Consider the following 21,188-nt stretch of genomic DNA (forward strand, 5'->3'; position numbering starts at 1 on the left):
TTCAATCTTCGAAACATTCTTTTAGTTATCAACACATAATCCATTAATGCCCTTTCTACTACTGTTCCATTTGCCACTCCTACCCATGTATACTTGTTTTTATGTTTCTTTTTGAAAAAGCTAGCACTTATTACCATCTCTTGTTCAACGCACATATCTACCAGTCTCACCACTCCCATTTTCACCTGGTACGCCATACTTCCTAATGACACCTTCTACCTCCCCAGTGCCCACTCTAGCATTTAAGTCACCCATGACAACTACATAATTCCTTCTACCCAGTCCTTCTACACACCTAGTTAATTCATTCCAGAACTCATTCCGCTCTTCACTTTTCTCACTACCTGGCCCATGCGCACTTACAAACGCCCAACATTCCCTACCCAACCTAACCCTTACCCACATTAACCTAGATGATATCTCCTTCCATACCACTACTTTACCTGTCATCCATACTCAGCAATAAAGCCACACCCTCTCTTGCTCTTCCCCTTTCAATCCCAGACACTCTACCAGACATTTCACCAAACATCACTTCACCCTTTCCTTTCATCTTTGTCTCACACAAGGCCAATACATCCATCCTTCTATTCCTAAACATACATCCAATCTCACATCTTTTACTCTCTATCGTACTACATCCACGCACATTCAAACACCCCAAAACTAGAGTGCGGGGAGCAGTCACTCTCCCCCCAGCTCCATCTCTTTGTCGATGTCTCACAGGATGTAGATACAGGAGAGGGGGTTCCCAGCCCCCTCGTCCCGTCCCTTTTAGTCGCCTCTTACAACACGCAGGGATAACGTTGGCGCTATTCTAATTGTTTTTATGCCCCCACGGCCACAGGGGGCAAGGATTATACTATTTTTATATCTTTGATCTTAATTTGGGGCCTTACTGAATAACCAGTTCCTGGGGACTTACTATTGTTATGGGGTTGTTCAACATGTGAACATTTCTTGTTTTCTCAAATCTTAAATATTCTTAGTCTAGTTAGTGTAGGACTTGAAGTGAAGAGGGACACTATTTTTTTCCCTTAGAATACAAATTTTGATATTGAAATGGTAGTTTCACATTCAAGTATTTTTGTCATCCTAATTCATTTTTCATTTTAGTAATGATTTTTTTCATAATCTTTTTCAATACATCTCCCTGAGGTTGTTCATGTTCCAGCCTTTCATTATTGCTTTTAATGTCAATTTTTAAATATAAAACTTACCCGCTGGTCATATAAAAGAGCTGAAGTCCCCTAACGCCCTGGCAGAAATTCAAATCTCGCGCTATCGAAGATACGGCAGGTGTACCAACCGCACCCTAGCGGTAGCTCAGGTGGAACCACACACCATCTTCAGTTCTTCTCTCTGCCGTCATAGCTGGCTGACATATAGAAGTTTGCTCTCGGGGTTTTACTCTCTTGGGAAGTTGTTTGGTGATGTACAACGTTCTTTTCTGAGTTTAAGCTATCGTTAATTGTTTTCACTTGTTTCTTGTCTTGAAATCTTTTTGTTTGAGATTATCTTTATTGATATTTCCCTTACTTTTTGCTCGTCGGTCTTTCACGTTACCATTCAAAATGGCCGACTCCTCCCCTGCTCAGCGTAGGTGTGTTAGTGAAGGGTGTCGTACTCGACTTCCTAAAGGATCTATTGATCCTCATAATATTTGTGTGAAATGTAGGGGTAAATTTTGTTCATTTGATGATAGGTGTAATGAGTGTCTTTCTTTAACTGATGATGATTTTGTTACATACGATCATTATGTTAGGAGACTAGAGAGAGATAGAGTTAGGCGTAGTTCTTCACGATCTGTGGATAGAGCCTTACCTAATGTTAATGTTCCTAATCCTATTCCTTCCCCCGTGGTGGTAGATCAGGAACCTACTATGAAAGACATGTTTACTGCTATTTTGACTCTTGGTGAGAAAGTTGAATCCTTAGCAGCCGATAGAAATACGATTTTTTCCAAGTTAAAGGTATTGAAAAACCGTGATCCTGTCGGAACTGTGGAAAGTGTTTCAGTGTCTGATGTTGGTGTACCGAAAAGTCGTGACTCTTTCGGTATTGTGACAAGTGTTGCTAATGTGTTTAGTGTTGCGGAGGGTGCGTCTGCACGATCTTGTCGTTCACCTAGCCTAAGACCTCTTTCGAGCTCTCGAACCCATGGGAGAAGTAATGTCGAACGGCTTAAGGGAACGAGAAGCGTCATCAATCGTGCAGGCGTCCCCTCGAACGTTCCTGTTGCCGTAGCTCAGGTCGTTCACCCTCATCGTAGGAAAGGTGAGGTTCATGCGTTATCCCCGTCTTCCGATGAAGGGTCGGGGAGTGAGATCTGGCGTCGTGGGTTAAGACCACTTAAACGGACGCATGATGTTTCACAGCGTCAGGAATCGCCTGTGCGGCCAGGATGTAGTTTGTGGGGTTCACCGGAACGTTTCCGTTCTCCCATCGCTTGCACTCCGGCTAAACGTCCAGATCACCGTGTTCGTGTGGATATGATTCCTTCCGATTCAGACCTTGTTACTATTCATGCACCCCCTCTTCCTTCAGATTGGCTTTCTTCTCCCGAAATACATGGTGACGTTGGTGCGAATATTCCTTTAGGGAGTTCTGTTGATCCTAAATGGTCTATGCTTGTGTCTATGAAGGAACAACTCTCGTCGTTGATGGATTCTTATCAACCAGGTGTTGGTGGTATGTCTGGGCGTCAGGTGTCAGACCAGTTATCGCACAGGCGTTTGATGGTCTCTGGTCTTGACGAGTTATCGCTTAGGCGGTCTCCCATTCAGTGTCCAACGCCAGGTTGATTTTGATGAGTCGCGTCAGAGAGTTTTGTTTGACCAGTTTTCGCTCTCTGGTCGTGTGGAAGAATATCGGCGTCGACAAGTGGACGAGACGAGTCAACGGTTTGAAGTAGTGGATCACCCGTGTCAACAACTTGTGGACGCGTCGCGTCAATACATCGATTCGCAGCGTCGACATCTTGACAGCTTTGATCGTTCGCGTCAACAGCATTCGGACTCTACGCGTCCTCTCAGCGATCTTCGGCAGTTGCCTTCTGATTCCAAGCGTCATTCTGTTCAACAGCAGTCGGATTCTAAGTGGTCTAGGCAGTTGTTGGTTGAAGAAGATCGTCTACCCGTCCGTGTTTCGCATCAATCTACTTCTACTTCTCCCCGTCAGGTGGATGCAGATGTTGGCTTTGACAGGCAGTCCCATCCAGACTTTGTTCCTTCGGTTCAGGCTGCAGCAGTTGCTGCACTGCCAGAAGACGAACTTGAGGAAAAGTCGGATGAGGATGATCCTATTGAGGAAGTCTCTGAGAATGAGGAGGAGAAGCATTATCAGCATGCTGTGGATCTTCGCAAGTTTATGCTGATTCTTACTGGAATTTTCCCGGATCAGTTTACTCCTGTGGCCCCTCGTTCTCTGCCTTCAGAGTTCATCTTAGGTAAAGCTACCAAGGTTCCAGTTTATACCAAGATGGTTCTTTCTCGATCCTTTAAACGGGCCTTGAAATTAATGGGTTCCTGGTTGGACTCCAAGAAATCTTTTGGCAAGACGGCCTTTGCCTTTCCTCCCGCTAGGTTAGCCTCTAAATCTAGTGTGTGGTACGAGACTGGTGAAGTGTTGGGCTTGAGTTTTCCTTCGTCTGCCCAAGGGGATTTTTCAAGTTTGGTAGATGCTTCTCGTCGTCTTGCCTTAAGGAAAACGAAGATTTGGTGGTCCATTCCAGAGTTCGACCATTTGCTTAAAGGTCTGTTCAGGGCCTTCGAAGTGTTTAATTTCTTAGACTGGGCTCTGGGGGCTTTGAGTAAGAGGGTCTCCGATATGACGGAAACGGACACTAGTGGACTTGTTCATTTAATGTCCTGCGTGGACAAAGGTGTGAGGGATGGCTCCAACGAGCTTGCTGCCTTGTTTACAGCTGGAATCCTCAAGAAAAGGGCCACGATGTGCTCTTTTCTCTCTGCAGGAGTGTCTCCCTACCAGAAAACGGGCCTTCTTTTCGCACCTTTGGCTAATACCTTATTTCCGCAAGAATTGGTAGGCGAGGTGGCTACTGCCCTCACGCAGAAGGCCACGCATGACTTGGTTACTAATACGACTAGGAAAGTTTTGCCGTCGTCGTTTTCCTCTCGTAAACCTAAGGAATCCTCTTCTGGTTTTCGACCTCAGTCCTTTCGTGGGAAGTCCTCTGGAAGAGGCTCTTTCAAACCAGAAGGAAGGAAGCCTAGAGGCAGAGGGGGCAAGTCCGGCCGAGGTAAAGTCTGACTGCCCTTTCCTTCAGACAGCAGTGGGTGCCAGGTTGACTCACTTCTGGGAGGCTTGGGAGAGGAATGGAGCAGACCCCTGGTCCGTCCAAGTGTTAAAGGAGGGTTACAAGATCCCCTTCCTGGCAAATCCTCCTTTAGTCACAGATCCAGGGATCTTTCGGCTAAATACAGAGAGGGACCCAAGAAGCAAGCCATGCGCCTTCAGACGTCTTTTACTAGAGAAGCAAGCAATAGAGGAAGTGCAGGATGTTACGTCTCCGGGGTTTTACAACCGCCTTTTCCTAGTACCCAAGAGTTCCGGGGAGTGGAGACCGGTTCTGGACGTAAGTGTGCTAAATGGTTACGTCCAAAATTCGACGTTCACTATGGAGACTCAGAAAACAGTTCTGGTGGCTGTGAGGAAGGACGATTGGATGGTCTCTATAGATCTTCAGGACGCCTATTTCCACCTTCCGATTCATCCCAGCTGCAGACGGTATCTGAGGTTCATGGACGGAAACAAGGTCTTCCAGGTCAGGGCTCTTTGTTTCGGACTCTGCACGGCTCCTCTATTGTTTACCAAGATCATGCTGAATGTGGCAAGCATGCTGCATTCGAGGGGAATCAGGGCCTTTCTGTATCTGGACGATTGGCTGATAAGAGCCTCCTCAGCCGATTGTTGTTTGAAGGACCTCAAGATGACTTTGGATCTCTCCAGAGAACTGGGCCTCCTGGTGAGCTCGGAAAAATCGCAACTGGCTCCATCCCAGGAGATTCTTTATTTGGGGATGGAGATTCACAGTCTGAGTTTTCAGGCTTTTCCGTCGTCGGTGAGAATCCAGGCAGGCCTCTATAAGTCCAAACGTTCCTGAAGAGAGATCTTTGCTCCGTAAGAGATTGGATGAGCCTTCTGGGGACTCTCTCATCATTAGAGAAGTTCGTGACCCTGGGGAGGTTGCATTTGCATCCTCTTCAGTTTCATCTCAATCGCCATTGGAAGAAAGGGGACAGCCTCGACAGGGATTGCATTCCCATCTTGGTTTCCATCAAGTCTCATCTTCAATGGTGGGACAACGAGCCCTGACTGAAAGAAGGCTTGTCTTTACTTCAGAAGAGCCCAGACCTCGTGTTGTGTTCCGATGCCTCCAACTCGGGGTGGGGAGCCACTCTAGAGAAGCAGGAGCTTTCGGGGACTTGGACGGTGGAGCAAACATCTCTCCACATCAATCAAAAGGAGCTTTTGGCTATTCATCTGGCTCTCATAGGCTTCGAAAAGCAGATCAGGGGCAAAGTGGTCCAAGTCAATGCGGACAGCACGACAGCTCTGGCCTATATTGTGAAACAAGGCGGGACCCACTCTTGGCCTCTGTACGAGATTGCAAGACTGCTTCTCGTTTGGGCAGAGGAAAGAAAGGTGACTCTTTTGACTCGATTCATCCAGGGGGTCAACAATGTGAGCGCAGACAGACTCAGCAGGGAAGGTCAGGTTCTCTCCACAGAATGGATTCTGCACCCGGACATCTGCAAGAGTCTGTGGCGGTTATGGGGTCGACCTCTCGTGGATCTCTTTGCCACCGCAAAGACCAAAAGGCTGGAGTGTTACTGCTCTCCGGTTCCGGATCCCGAAGCTTTGCACATAGACGCCTTTCTGATGTACTGGTCACACATGGAGGTTTATGCTTTCCCTCCGTTCAAGATCCTTTACAAAGTGATTCAGAAGTTCATTTCCCACGAAGAGACCAGAATGACGCTGATAGCTCCGTTCTGGCCGTCAAGGAGCTGGTTTCCAGAGGTACTGGAATGGATGGTTCATTTCCCGAGAAGCCTTCCCATGAGACCCGATCTTCTCAGACAACCTCACTTGGCCCGAAATCATCTAAACCTCCGAGCTCTACGTCTGACTGCCTTCAGACTATCGAAAAACTCGCTAGAGCTAGAGGATTTTCGAAGAAGGCAGCCAAGGCAATTGCAAGGGCAAGGAGGTCTTCAACCATCAAGGTGTATCAGTCCAAGTGGGAGTTGTTCAGGGAGTGGTGTAGGACTAACGTGATTTCCTCTTCCAGTACCTCGCTTTCCCAAATAGCAGATTTTTTCTTGGACCTTAAAGTTAAGCATAACTTCTCGTCATCTACTATTAAAGGTTACAGGAGTATGTTGGCGACGGTTTTTAGACACAGGAACCTAGACCTTTCTAATAATAAGGATCTACAAGATTTGCTTAGGTCTTTTGATACGACCAAGAAGATTCAAACAGCTCCCCTTGCCTGGAATTTCGATGTCCTTAAATTTCTCACGAGTGACAGATTTGAGCCTTTACACTCGGCTTCATTTAAGGACTTAACCTTGAAAACACTTTTTCTGGTTACCCTTGCCACTGCGAAAAGAGTTAGGGAGGTACACGCTTTAAGCAGGAACATTGGTTTTCGGAATGGGAAAGCCATTTGTTCTTTGCAACTGGGGTTTCTGGCCAAGAATGAAAACCCTTCTCGGCCATGGCCCAAATCCTTCGAGATTTCTAACCTTTCTGATTTGGCTGGCGGTGAATTGGAAAGGGTACTCGGTCCATCCAGTTAGAGCGCTACGGCTTTATGTGGACAGGACTAAGAATCTGAGGGGTAACTCAGACGCTCTGTGGTGTGCAGTTCGGAAACCCTCGATGCCCATGTCTAAGAATGCCTTGTCTTTTTTCATTAGATTGTTGATTCGAGAAGCTCATGCTCAGTGTGATGAGTCGGATCAGAGGCTTCTCAAAGTCAAGACACATGAAGTCAGAGCGGTAGCGACTTCAGTGGCCTTTAAACAGAACAGTTCTCTGCAAAGTCTGATGGATACAACATTTTGGAGAAGTAAGTCTGTTTTTGCATCCCATTATTTGAGAAATGTTCAGACTCGCTATGAGGAATTTTTTACGTTGGGTCCTTTTATAGCCGCAAATGCGATAGTAGGTGAATGACCTACCACTACGTTCCCTTTTTCCTAATACCCCTTTTCTATCTCTTGGAACTCGTTTGTTATGGTTGTTTGTGGAGATTGGTCGTCAGTCTTCCGCAATCTTTGATTTGGTTAGGTGGTCAATTTGTTCCTTGAGTGCACCTGGAACAAGGGTATTAGTTGAGGTTCTGTCATGTTATAGGTGGTTGTACAGTTTGACAGCTCCTAGAGATTTTCAGCCCGAGTGGATTACTGGATCTCTTAAGGATAGCGGACGAAATGAGGCAGAGTATCATTGCGGTCAGCTTCCTTATCAGGTGAGAACCGCTCAAGTTTGTTGTATGTAACCCTTAAGTGAATTTTCTATATGTAGCTGTCTCTGACCCGCCACCAAGGGGTGTCAATCAGCTCTTTTATATAACCAGCGGGTAAGTTTTATATTTAGAAATGATATTTTCATCATAAAATAAATTTTTGAATATACTTACCCGCTGGTTATATAAATTTAACACCCACCCTCCTCCCCTCTAGAGATTACCTATGGTATAGCTATGAGGCATGGAAGAACTGGAGATGGTGTGTGGTTCCACCTGAGCTACCACTAGGGTGCGGTTGGTACACCTGCCGTATCTTCGATAGCGCGAGATTTGAATTTCTGCCAGGGCGTCAGGGGACTTCAGCTCTTTTATATAACCAGCGGGTAAGTATATTCAAAAATTTATTTTATTATGAAAATATCATTTTTTCCTCTCCTAATGTTTGTAATGTTCAATTAACTTTAAATAGAGAAAAATCTTACCCGGAAAGAATATTGCTTGGTTTATTTAGCACTAGGTACGACATATCAGTAATAAGTGTGATGGTATAACTATAATAATGTAGGTAATTCTGAAGTTCTAGCTGGGTCCCCTTTCCCTGTATAAAATCAAGGGGCGGTACCCAGTGCCCATTTCTTCTTAACTCTCTGGCCATTCCACAACATTTGCTTTGTGTAGTGAAGGTATGTCTGGCAGCAGTCCGCAAACTACTACAACACGAGGGGCAATATTATATCATCACTTGTGGAAAATGCAGATGTGGAAATCCTTAATAGAGGAGAGTCCACACACTTTCATGTTCAGATAGGTACCCTCTTATGCATTGACCTTCAGTTGCAAGCTCCATCTGCCTTCTCGATTTTGAATGGAGAACGTCAGACAATTGTCATACTAGTGACCATGCTCCAATCATTATAAATGCAAACAATAATCCACCATTACAGAGGTCGCCAGGATGATGGAACCTTGACAAGGCGGATTGGAATAGATTTCAGGAGCTAAATGAAATTGAAGAGAATGCAGAACATTTTGAAAGTGTTGATGATGCCATAGACTTAACAAATGGAACTACATACAGGAGGAGTCAATTCAGTTCCCAAAACCACAGGTTTATTTAAAAGGTGACCAGTCTCCTTGGTGGTCATTAGAACTAACTGTCCATCACAGAGCCACAAGAAGATCTGTATCTTGATTGCACATTTGCCGTACTGAAGAGAATTTAATTATAGACAAGAAATGTAGAGCTCAGTTCCATTGTGCAATGAAAGCAGCTAGGCTCCAGTCTTGGATACTTTTGTTTCCTCAGTCAACAGTAGAACACCATTGTGGATTTAGGAAAATGCACTCAACGATTGATGCGTTGGTACAACTTGAATCCTCTGTTTGTGAAGCCTTTGCTTCCAAACATCACCATGTAACAGTTTTTTTTTTTACCTTGAAAAGGTCAATGATAATAGGTATTAGGTTGGCCAGGGCACCAGCCACCCATTGAGATACTACCGCTAGAGAGTTATGGGGTATTTTGACTGACCAGACAGTACTACATTAGATCCTTCACTCTGATCATGGTTTACTTTCCCTTTGCCTACACATACACCGAATAGTCTGGCCTATTCTTTACAGATTCTCCCCTGTCCTCATTCACCTGACAACACAGATTACCAAACAATTCTTCTTCATCCAAGGGGTTAAATACTTCACTTTAATTGTTCAGTGGTTACTTTCCTCTTGGTACGGGTAGAAGAGACTCTTCAGCTATGGTAAGCAGCTCTTCTAGGAGAGGGACACTCCAAATCAAACCATTGTTCTCTAGTCTTTGGTAGTTCCATAGCCTGTGTACCATGGTCTTCCACTGTCTTGGGTTAGAGTTCTCTTGCTTATAGGTACTCTCGGTCACACTATTCTACCTAATTTCTCTTCTTGTTTTATTAAAGTTTTCATAATTTATATTGGAAATATTCATTTTAATGTTGCTACTGTTCTTGAATTATTTAATTTTTCCTTGTTTCCTTTCCTTTCCTCACTGCTTTTCCAACTAGGGTTGTAGCTTAGCAAGTAATAATAATAATAATATTAATAATAATGATAATAATAATAATAATAATAAGAATAATAATGATAAAATAATAATGATAATAATAATAATAATAATAATAATAATAATAATAATGATAATAATAATACTGCATGGAGATATGTGGTATGATTAAAACCATTCCTAATATGGGATTGAAAGGTCTTCATTCAAGCATTTGTTTCTCATAGATTTTTTCAAATTAAAGTAGGTGAAATTCTAAAAATGTCAGGAAGAAGGAGTTCCCCAAGGTAGTGTCCTAAGAGTAACCCTATTTGCATTAGCCATCAATGGGATATCCTCTGTTATTTCCCAAGACATTGACTCAACGCTCTTTGTAGATGATCTCTCCATATCATATGCTGGAACTAGAATGTCGATGGTTGAGAAAAAACTACAACTCTCAATTGACAAAATTATTCAGTGGGCTGATATGAATGGGTTTAAGTTTTTTACAAGCAAAATGGCTCTTGTCCATTTCTGTTGTATTTGGGAAGTACATGCAGACCCTGATATGTACATCCAAGGTCAACCAATCTCATGTGTTTAGCGTTGATATTTGATTGTAGGTTTACATGGGTTCCTCACTTAAAAGCATTAAAAGTTCAATGTCCTGAGGGTCTGAATCCTAAAAGTTTTGTCCATACATCATGGGGGACAGACTGCAAAACTATTTTAAAATTATACAAGGTCTTAATTCTTTTAAAAAATTAGTTATGGGTGTGAAATATACTTCTCATCCACCCAAAACAACTAAAGATTTTAGATTCTATACATCATACTGGTATCAGATTGGGCACAGTAGCATTTAGAACTTTGCTTGTCCCAAGCCTCCATGTTGATGCTGGAGAATTACCTATAGACCAAGTCTTCTATTGTTATGTATAGGTTTAGGTTGCAAAAACTTCCTAATTTCTTAGCCTATCAAACTGCAAACCTTGTATGGCACTCAGCATACTTTGAGTTGCACCCAAAACCTCTTCAACCTTATTGTTTTCAGGTAAAACAATTGGCACACAGTCTCAATATAGCTAGAAGTAAGGTGCTTCCATTTAAGATATCATGAACCCCTCCATGGAAATTACCGAGATATCTTTCTGTAAATATTTTATTGGTATTAAAAAGAATATGACAGTTTAGAAGCCAGGTCTCTTTTTATGGAACATGTTACAGAACATAGGGAATCGACTTTTAAATATACTGATGGCTCCAAATCTGATGCTGGTGTATGTATTGGAGTATATAGTAATGCTTTTAATTGTAGAGGTGCACTTCCTCTAACAGCTTCTATTTTTACTGCCGAGCTGTATAGCTTACCATTCACCATTGAGAAAATAGCATTGGAGGAAGAAGGAAACTTAACCATTTTTAATGATGCAAGGAGTGTCCTTCAAGCTTTGAAAGTTATTAATTCTAGTAACCCTTTAGTTCTAAAGATTTTAGAATGTTTTTATATTAATGGACTGAGAGGTTTAACAGTTTGTTCTTGCTGGGTTCTGGCACATGTAGGTGTGTATGGGAGTGAGAAGGCAGATTTAGTGGCAAAGAATGCTGCAGCTGAGTTGCTACTACCAACAAGGTATCCCATTCTCTGTAATGATTGTTTTCCAAGCATTAAGAACTTAATTTATAATAATTGGCAACAACATTGTGATAATACAGTGGAAAATAAAATGAGAGGAATAGCAAATGTTATATCTCCTTGGAGGTATAACATGATGCTCCAAAAGTGGGAGACTACTCTTTGTCGTCTCCACATTGGTCACACTCGGTTGACACACAAGTTTCTGCTAACAGGCCAGCACCAACCATATTGCAATGACTGTTTGGTACCCTGAACAGTGAGACATTTGTTGACCGAATGCCCTACTTATAGCTCCTCAAGAAATAGATATCTGTCTGGTGTGCGAGGTGAGGATGGCAGGTTCATCCTTGCCAAGATTCTTGGACATGATGTGTCATACTATGCTAGCTGCAGTTGTAGTTTTTTTAGATGCGGGTCTTCTAAAAGCTTAAGTTTTATAATGACATCTTCGCTTTTATGATTTTAATTGGATATTCTTTTATTCTTTATGTATAATAAATTATATTGGCATCAATGACCTTAGATGTAAGGATGCCAGAAAACTTAAACCCAGTCAGTCAATCCCTTGACACCCTGGATCAACTAGGGTCAGAGGAATTGACAGATCTCAGATGGTGGGTGGCAGACGAGAACCTCCGCAAAGGGGTCGATCTTCTCGTCTCTACCCCGGAACTGATGCTCTTTTCGGATGCATCAAAAGAAGGGTGGGGACCCTGTTTGCTGCACCACAACATCTCTGGCCTTTGATTCAAATCAGAAAGGTACCAGCATATAAATCTCTTAAAGATGAGAGCAACATTTCCACCAGTTCCTGGCGGGGCAGTCCGTGGTCTTGATGAGCGACAACACCACAGTAGTAGTCCACATAAATGAGCAAAGTGGTACCTTTTCGCAGCCCGTGTTCCATTTAGCAGTGGAGCTACTCAGATGGGCGAAAGACAACTCGGTGTCCCTGTCTGCTCGCTTCATTCCAGGCAAGAGGAATGTGCTTGTAGACAATATGGGCAGAGCGACTCAGTTAGTGGGTCCGAGTGATCCTTGAATCATTTAGTAGCCAACAGTCCTGTGGTTCCCCAACTGAGGATCTGTTCGCGGCAGCCCTAAATTTCAGGCTCCCACTCTACTGCTTCCCATTCCCGGATCACCAGACTCTCTGGCAAGATGCATTCCAACAAGGGTGGGACGACATCTATGTATATGCATTTCCCCTGTTCTGTCTGATGAGAAAAGTCTTCAACAAAGTCAGATTAAGCAAGAACTTATGACACTGATAGCTCTGCTATGGCATCATGCAGTATGCTTCGTGGACCTTCTGCAGCTCTTGACAGAGCTTCCGAGGGAACTTCCTCCACGACATAAGTTACTCAAACAACCACATGCGAATATCTTTCTCAAAGCTGTAGCTTCGCTTCAGCTTCATGCCTGGAGACTGTCCAGTATCTCTTCACTCAGAGAGGATTTTTGCAACGAGTTGCGGAAAGGATGACAGGACACCTCAGACGCTCTTCAGCAACAGTCTGCTAGGCTAAGTTGACTGTTTTCTGGGGTTGGTGTCATGGAAGGGGTATCATTCCCCTTGATTCCTCTATTCCAACAATAGCGGAGTTCTTTGTATACCTTCAGGAAGAAATGTTCCTCTCGGTTTCGGCAGTGAAAGGCTACCGCTCAGCCTTGAGTCTCGTCTTTAAACTGAAGGGAGTAAACATTTCCTCCTCATTGGAACTTTCTCTACTCATATAAAGTTATGAGATTACCTGCCCCCAGTCAGAAGTTAGACCTCCTCCTTAGAATGTGGTTCGAGTCCTTCAGTCCTTGAAGGGAGCTTCCTACGAACCATTACGCCAGGCAACAGATCGCCACCTTACTCTGAGGACGGTGTTCCTACTTGTGCTGTCTTAGGCCAGGAGAGTTAGTGAACTGCATAATATTTCCTATGACATCTCCCTTTCAAGGGGATGGTGAGAGTTAATTCTCAGCTTTGTCCCTGTGTTTATTGCTAAAACTCAAATTCCAAGAGTAGCAGATCCTAGATTCGGGCCCAACAGGATTGGGAGTCTTTGTTCTGTAACCGATGACCCAGACCAACAGGTACAATGCCTAGTAAGGAGTCTGAGGCGTTACTTGAAAAGAAAAGCAGTAGCTTTCCCCGTGTGTTGGCACTCTACCTCAGCATGGGGAAAGTCAAGAGGAGGGTCACGAAGAACACCATCTCATCATGGATTTGCAAGGTCATTGACCTGGCAATTAATCTTGACTCTCCTCCACCACCATGACCCAGAGTTCATGATGCCAGGGGCATTGCAACATCCCTGGCATTCTGTGACTCAGGTATTGGAAGGGGTTGTGTGAAAGTGTCAGACGACCTTCATCACCCAGTACCTGCAAGACGTAACCCACAGGAACATGGAAATGTTTTCCATTGGTCCTCTGGTGGCCAAGGCTGGTAGTACAGGTAGGTACGGAATGTTTTTGTACTTCGTATCTGGTTAATATACCATACCGTAATTTCGTAATGTGCCTCAATTATTTTTCCGTACCGTACAGTGCGAACAATAAATCTTTGGCTTATTCCCATTTAAATAAGGGGTTGCCTTTTTGAAAGAGCCTTTTCCTTCAAGTCCTTCCATCTCCTTTTGCGCTTAACCTTCTTCTTCTACCTTGAACTTCAATTTTGATGGTATGCATTCCCACACGATCCTCCTCCCTCCTCAGTAGATGTCTATACCATCTCAATCTTCCTTGTTGCACATTCTTTGATATTTCCAAAACCTTTGTTGATCCTCTGATGTAGTCATTCCTAATTCTATCCTTCCTTGTCAATCCAGACATCCAGCTAAGCATTCTTATTTCTCCTACATCCATCTTTTTCTCATCAGTTTTCCTTAGGCTTGCTGTCTCTGTACCATAGTGCATTGTTGTTCTTACGACCATTTTGTGGAATTTTCCTTTATGTCTTAGTGGCACTCTATTGTTACAAAGGACTCCAGAGGCAGCTCTCCAGCTGTTCCAGCTTGCCTGCATATGGGGTTTTACTTTTTCTTCCATACTCCCATCAGCACTGATTATGGATCCCAGGTACTTAAACTTGTTTACTCTCTTTATTTCTTTTCCACCAAACCTAATACTTTTTCTACCGTTGCCCTCAAAGCTGTACCAGTCAGGGCTACCCATACGATATTGGTTTCTGGTGAGCGATCGAACTAAAGTCTCCCACCATCACTAATCCAACGTGGTCATGAGATGGCCAAACCCAAGACATTAATAAGAACATGTCGGAAGCCTTTGTCCTGCAGTGGACTAGAAACAGCTGCATTGGTGGTGGTTGTATGTATGCATGTATGTATGTATATATATATATATATATATATATATATATATATATATATATATATATATATATCATATATATATATATATATATATATATATATATATATATATATATATATATATATATATATATATGTATATATATATATATATATATATATATATATATATATATATATATATATATATATATATATATATATATATATATATATATATATACATATATACATATATATCTATATATATATATATATATATATATATATATATATATATATATATATATATATATATATATATATATATATGTGACAGGAACAAATATAATGTGTTTGTGTTCATGTATGTATCTTCTTCGTCTTATTTAGCTTGTTAAGTGTTTTAAGAAGTCAATGGCAGTAAACCTCATTAAATCTCAGTTGGTGGGAAATGCTAAGTAACTATAGTTAAGACTAATTAACTGCGGAGTACACCTCGTTAACAGGTTTTTGTTTACATTAACCAAGCATGGTTATTGGCGAGAATTTGGAAAGACAAACCTTGTGATTCGGTCTTTGGTCCTCCCAGCGTTAACACGTAGCTCGGGCCAACACCGTCTCGAGAGCGGCTCTGCCTGGTGCCCCCAGGTTGTCAGGTTTTGTTAGCCTACGCCGTACTACGGTGATATATTGTGGAATATTTCCCAAATATTCTTTACAGGTGGAGTTTCATGGAATAAACTTATGGCACATTCATCAGCGTTTAAACATTGAACCAATAAGAACCCACTCAGACGAATCGAGACGCTTATCCTACCGTCTATTACATTGGCGCCCCCCGGGTCATTGGTTCAGTGTGCGACGAAGAAGCTCCACCTGGTTTTCGCCAGCTCCAGAGATAAGGCATCTCCCTGGATTACGCTCCGGAGGAAGTTTTACGATAGGATGGACATCTGTGTGTGAGTACCGCTGTACGCGTCGCAGATGGTCCAGTGTTTATGCACTATAGACATCACAGGTACGGTCGGGAGACCGATCCTATCGTGGGTGGGAGGAGGCAGCCGTGACCAGACTTCTGGACAGTATCGGCCGTGATCAAGCCTCGTCAGGAGCTGCGGTGGTTTGGTACGTCGCACAAGGTGGGTCCGGTTGTTTTTAGCGTTACACACTGTTTTGTATACCAGCGAGGACTAGTGTAATGATGGGTGACACTTTTACCATGGATATCTTCAGCTGTCACATATGTGTGTTATTGTGTTCATTTATATTTTGTTGTGTGTTGTTGTGTTCGATTCTATTGGTGTTGTGAGGTGCTTTGGACTGGCGTGAGTTCGCCTGTGTATTAACGTGTATGGACAGCGACTCGCCATTTGTGTATGGTGCCTTAAAGCACGGAGAGACTTTAGCCTGTGCCGTGCATGGTTATGTCTTGACTCTGAATGGACTCTATTAATTGTGGTGGTTATATGCCAGGCGCTTTCACACACGTTTGTAGTGAATGAACTGATAAGGGAATTTTTTTTTTTTTGGCTGTTGGCTTGTGATACATGACAATATTAATCTGTGGTATTGAGTACATTAGTGCCTGTTATTAGTGTATCAAATTAAATTACTGAGTAAAGATTTCTGTAGAGGTTGTTTTTTCTGATAAATGAAATTGATTAAATTAAATTAGTCCAAAATATTAACAGGTAAATAATTATATTATTTGGTACTTTGGCATTTGAGTGTGTGGTTTTCTAAATTGTGGAATGCTTACTTGGTAGTAATTATCAGTTTTTTAATTTTTTTTTTAAATTTATTTAACTTGGAATTTCAGTAAAAGACGTTGCTTGTCCAAATTATACTGACCGCATTCCAGTAAATTTGTCTTCCAAATTGTGGTGCATCTAAACTTCTTTTAACTTAGTAAGTTCTCAAAGTATTTGCTAGTACATATTGACATGGATATTGTTTTTTTTTTTTTTTTTTTTTTTTTTTTTTTTTTTTTTGTAAAATTGTTTATGACCGGTTGTAATTTACTTGTGTTCCATTAATGTGCCTTTGGTTAACTTAATTTGTACTTTTGTGGTTCCTATGATACTTGTAATATGTTGCTTTGATTGTAATTTAGAATACAGTAGAATTCCTGTGATATTTTGGCCGGGGGCTTAGACGTTGACTTAGACGTCACAATTTTTTTCTGTGTCCGCCCGGCTGTAAAAGTAGTAGTGTTGGTGTGCTGGTTCTCCAGTGGTGGAACGTGTTGGTTGCACGTTCGCCTTTGTGTTCTTTAACGCTTTGTCATCGCACTAGATTGGTTCAAGCCTTTGTCTACTAGTTCTCGTCCAGGATGGTCCGCCAACGTAGTGTGTTGGTGCGTGGTTTACCAGGCGAGTGTCCTGCTGAAGAAGTCCGTGCCTACCTGCGGAAACAAACTCATGACGAGCCTGAATTTGTGTTCCTGGACACATGTCATGCCATTCTGGTGTTCCGCACTGCGGAAGAAGCAACTGCATGCTGTACCGGAGCTACCAGTTGGAAGTTTATGGACAGTCCCCTCACGGTTCAGGCATTGCCGTTCGACCGAGAGATGCAAGTCGCTGGTATGATACAGCAGGAGCAGCTGCAGAATGAGTCGAAGGAGGTCTCAGGTTCAACACAAGTCCAGAAGATCGTGGCGTTACTCCAGGACTTGCCTTTGTCCGAGAGGAAGAAGATCGCTTCGCAGTTAGTGAACAAGTCCGATGGCGCTGCGTCCCCTGGGCCCATTGTTGAAACTTACGCTAGCCCATGCTCAGGACCTGCAACCCAGCAGAGTCCAATGCCATATCCTCGGCCTAGTCATGCAGAATGCAAGATATCGTCCCAATTCACTGGTGACCATTCCAAGTCTGGTGTCAGCTATGCGCTATGGAAGCAAGAAGTGGAAGCGTTAGTGTCTCTGGATGTGTACTCCGAGCCGGAGATCCTACAAGCCATCCGTCGGTCACTCAAAGGTCCTGCCGCAGAGGTCCTCCTGCACGTCTCAGGTCAGTGTTCAGTTGCACGGTTGCTGCAACATTTGGACCATCGCTTCGGTAATGTTCTCCCCATTGACGAGCTTCTTGGTCAGTTCTGGTTAGCGGCCCAGAAGAAAGAAGAGACCGTGGCATCGTGGGCTTGCCGACTCGAGGATTTGATGTCCCAGATCGTCCTTCGAGATCCATCCATGATGTCTGAAGAGCATGCCTCCAAGATGCTCCGCAAGAAGTTCTGGTCCGGCTTGCAGTCCCCATCGATGAAGATGTCCCTTCGTTACCAGATGGACATGGGTGTGTCCTTTGAGAACATGCTCGTTTCGGCACGGGTCATAGAGCTAGAAGGATCTTCATCATCAAAGTCCATCCAGTCTCAGCAAGTGTCACCACCTATATTCCAATCACAGAAGAAGGACTTTGATGACGTTATGAAAAGGATGGACGTCTTGCAGACACAGGTCGAGGCCCTGCAGAAGCTACTGGAGTCTGGGAGGGGACGTGGTCGGGGTCGTGGATGTCGAGGCAGAGGACAGGGCTCCAGCACATCTCAACTGCAAGCACCTGCTCCTGCAGCCACCCCAGTTGACCAGTCCCCTACAGCATCACAGTCAAACTATCCGCCCTTTCGGGGCATATGCTACAAGTTTCGTCAGCCTGGACACATCAGGGCCGAGTGTCCTTTAAATGGGTAAAATCCAGCATAATGGGGCATATGCTGGGTGCCGACAGGGAGCGCCCCGTCATTGATCGGTTGGTTGGCCCATCTTGTGAAGTAGATGTTTCCGTAGAAGGAGAGGATGTTACTGCATTACTCGACTCCGGATCCATGCTGAGCACCATATCTCAGCAGTTTCAGCAACAGCTTGGTTTGGAGGTCTATTCCCTGGAAGAATTGCTTCGGGTGAAGATTGCTGATGGAACCATCCTCAAGTATCTCGGTTATGTTGAAGTCAGCCTTCGATTTCCGGACCTAGATCTTAGCCTCGATACCTTAATGCTCGTGGTCCCCAACACTGAATATCATCGTCAAGTACCTGTTCTCGTAGGTACAAACATATTGAGCCGATGTGAAGCAGACTGCAGGGAACCTACTCATCTGGACAGGTTGTCCGCTCCCTGGAAGATGGCATTCAAGGCCATGGTGAAACAACAAATCATTACATCGACTGTTCAGAGTTTGGGCTCTGTAAGGACCACTAAGCCCATCGTCATCCCTGCTGGGGGTCGCCGATTGGTTCATAGTTTTAGACGGTTCAGTGTACTGTCCGCACCTACCTTAGTGGCAATAGAAGATCCAACCCGATCGTCTCTCCCCGGCGGTTTGGTGGTGACCCCAGCCATAACCATGGTTCAGCCTGGGACTTCTACTAGCCGGATTCCTGTGGAAATCGTTAACTTTTCCAGCAAGGAGGTGACCATCTGCCCGAAGACAGTGTTGTGCGAGTTACATAATGTAGACCTGGTGCAGCAATCCGTTGCGCCTACTCCTGGTTCCCAACCGGCGCCGTCTACAGCAGTGGATCATGATGCAAAAATGGATGATGACGCATTTTTGGCCAAGTTTGACCTATCGCAGCATTTGTCTCCAGACCAAGTAGCCCAAGCTCGGAGGATGATCCAGAATTGGAAGTCCGTGTTTTCGCTGCACGACCTGGACCTTGGGCATACACAACATGTACAACACCAAATCAACTTGAAGGATGATCAACCCTTTAAAGAGCGACATCCGCGCATCCCCCCAGCCATGGTTGATGAGGTCCGTAGGCATATCCAGGAGATGCTTGATCTTGGTGTTATTCGCGAGTCTAAGAGTCCCTACTCATCCAATGTAGTGCTCATCCGTAAAAAGGACAAGTCTCTTCGTTTCTGTCTGGACTTGCGAAAGCTCAACTCCTTAACCATCAGGGATTCTTATGCCTTGCCACGCATCGATGACACGCTCGACAACCTGCATGGTGCCAAGTGGTTTAGTACTTTGGACTTGAAAAGTGGGTACTGGCAAGTAGAGTTGGCCGAGGAAGACAAGCACAAGACTGCATTCACCGTTGGTAACCTGGGGTTCTGGGAGTGTAACAGGATGCCATTTGGTCTCACAAATGCACCAGCTACCTTTCAACGACTTATGGAGCATTGTATGGGTGACTTGTACCTCACATATTGTCTACTGTATCTCGACGACATCATCGTTTATTCGTCTACGTTTGAGGAACACCTGGTCAGGTTGGAAGCTGTGTTTGAACGCTTGCAACAGGCTGGTTTAAAGCTCAAACCCTCGAAGTGTCATCTCTTTGCCCGGGAGATCAAGTACCTTGGTCACGTAGTGTCCGAGGGGGGTATCCACACAGATCCCGAGAAGATCAGCAGTGTTCAGTCCTGACCCATTCCGAAGTCTGTGAAGGATGTCCAGAGTTTCCTGGGATTTGTCGGCTATTACCGTCGTTTTGTGCAAGACTTCGCCCGTATTGCTCGTCCGCTGCATCGGCTGACAGAAGGCCCAGTTATAAAGGTCCATGGTGGGAAAACTCGGAAACCACCTGCCTCATTCCATTGGAGGGAAGAGCACCAGAAGGCTTTTGACGAGTTAATCGCCCGTGTTACTTCCGCGCCACTGTTGGGGTTTGCTGACTACAAGCAGCCATTTATTCTCCATACCGACGCCAGTTCTGAGGGCTTAGGGGCAATCCTCTATCAACAGCAGGAAGGTCAGGAACGCGTCATTGCTTATGCCTCTCGTGGATTGAAGAACTCCGAGAAGAACTGCCCTGCACACAAGTTAGAGTTTCTCGCCTTAAAATGGGCCGTCTGTGAAAAGTTTCATGACTACTTGTATGGAGCCCAATTCACGGCCTATACAGACAACAACCCTCTCACGTATGTCCTCAGTTCTGCCAAGCTGGATGCCACCGGACATCGCTGGGTTGCTCAGTTGGCCAATTACAATTTCTCCATCGTATATCGGAGCGGCAAAACTAACGTGGATGCTGATGCCCTATCTCGTATCCAGTGGCCAAGTTCCATTTGTCAAAAGGTGTCCAGTCCAGTTGTTGATGCCGTGTTTGCTTCTGTCCAAGAGGATGTTCCAGTTGTGGAGTCAATCTGCTGTTCTCAACAGTGCCAGGTATCTAGCCTGCCCACGGATGGTCTCCATAGTATGACCAAGGAGGACTGGAGGTTGGCCCAGAGAGAAGATCCCCATCTCGTGGAAGTCATCAGTCGGCTAGGAGAGAAGTCTTCAGAGAAATGTTCCTCAAACATTTTGGCAGTTAAGCAACTGATGAGGGAGAGAGATCATCTTGTCTTGGAAGATGGAATCTTGATTCGGAACACACTCGTCCATGGTTTGCCGAAGCGTCAGGTCGTACTTCCCAGTAAGTTTTACCAGTGGGCCTTGGAAGGATGTCATGACGAAGTCGGTCATCTCGGTCGTGATCGGACACTCTCTCTTCTTCAAGACCGTTTCTTCTGGACTGGTATGTCAACAGCAGTTGCTAATTACATCAGGGGATGCCTGCCTTGCGTCAGACGGAAGTCCGCCGTCAACCAACGTGTTCCTTTGGTAAATATCAGCTCATCACAACCTCTGGAGTTAGTCTGCATGGATTATCTCAAGTTAGAGTCTTCGAAAGGTGGAGTGGAAAACATCCTTGTCATCACCGATCACTTTACAAAGTACGCCCAAGCTTATCCATGCAAGAATCAGACAGCATCAACCACAGCC

General features: G+C 44.2%; 1 protein-coding gene and 1 pseudogene across 1 annotated transcript; one reads left to right on the forward strand and one right to left on the reverse strand.

The window, feature by feature from the left end:
- LOC137636404 (zinc finger protein 83 pseudogene) overlaps window positions 1-21,188 on the forward strand; it is a 187,453-nt pseudogene that overhangs the window by 124,057 nt on the left and 42,208 nt on the right.
- On the reverse strand, window positions 13,774-14,331 carry LOC137636405 (uncharacterized). The gene has a single exon (XM_068368826.1). The coding sequence runs from the start codon at window positions 14,329-14,331 to the stop codon at window positions 13,774-13,776; it is 558 nt and encodes a 185-aa protein (XP_068224927.1).

The sequence above is a fragment of the Palaemon carinicauda genome, unplaced genomic scaffold (assembly GCF_036898095.1).
Source record: "Palaemon carinicauda isolate YSFRI2023 unplaced genomic scaffold, ASM3689809v2 scaffold29, whole genome shotgun sequence".
NCBI classification, from domain to species: Eukaryota; Metazoa; Arthropoda; class Malacostraca; order Decapoda; family Palaemonidae; genus Palaemon; species Palaemon carinicauda.

Coding starts and splice junctions, on each gene's coding strand:
- LOC137636405 (XM_068368826.1), bottom strand. CDS start 14,331: ATGGGTAGCCCTGACTGGTACAGCTTTGAGGGCAACGGTAGAAAAAGT.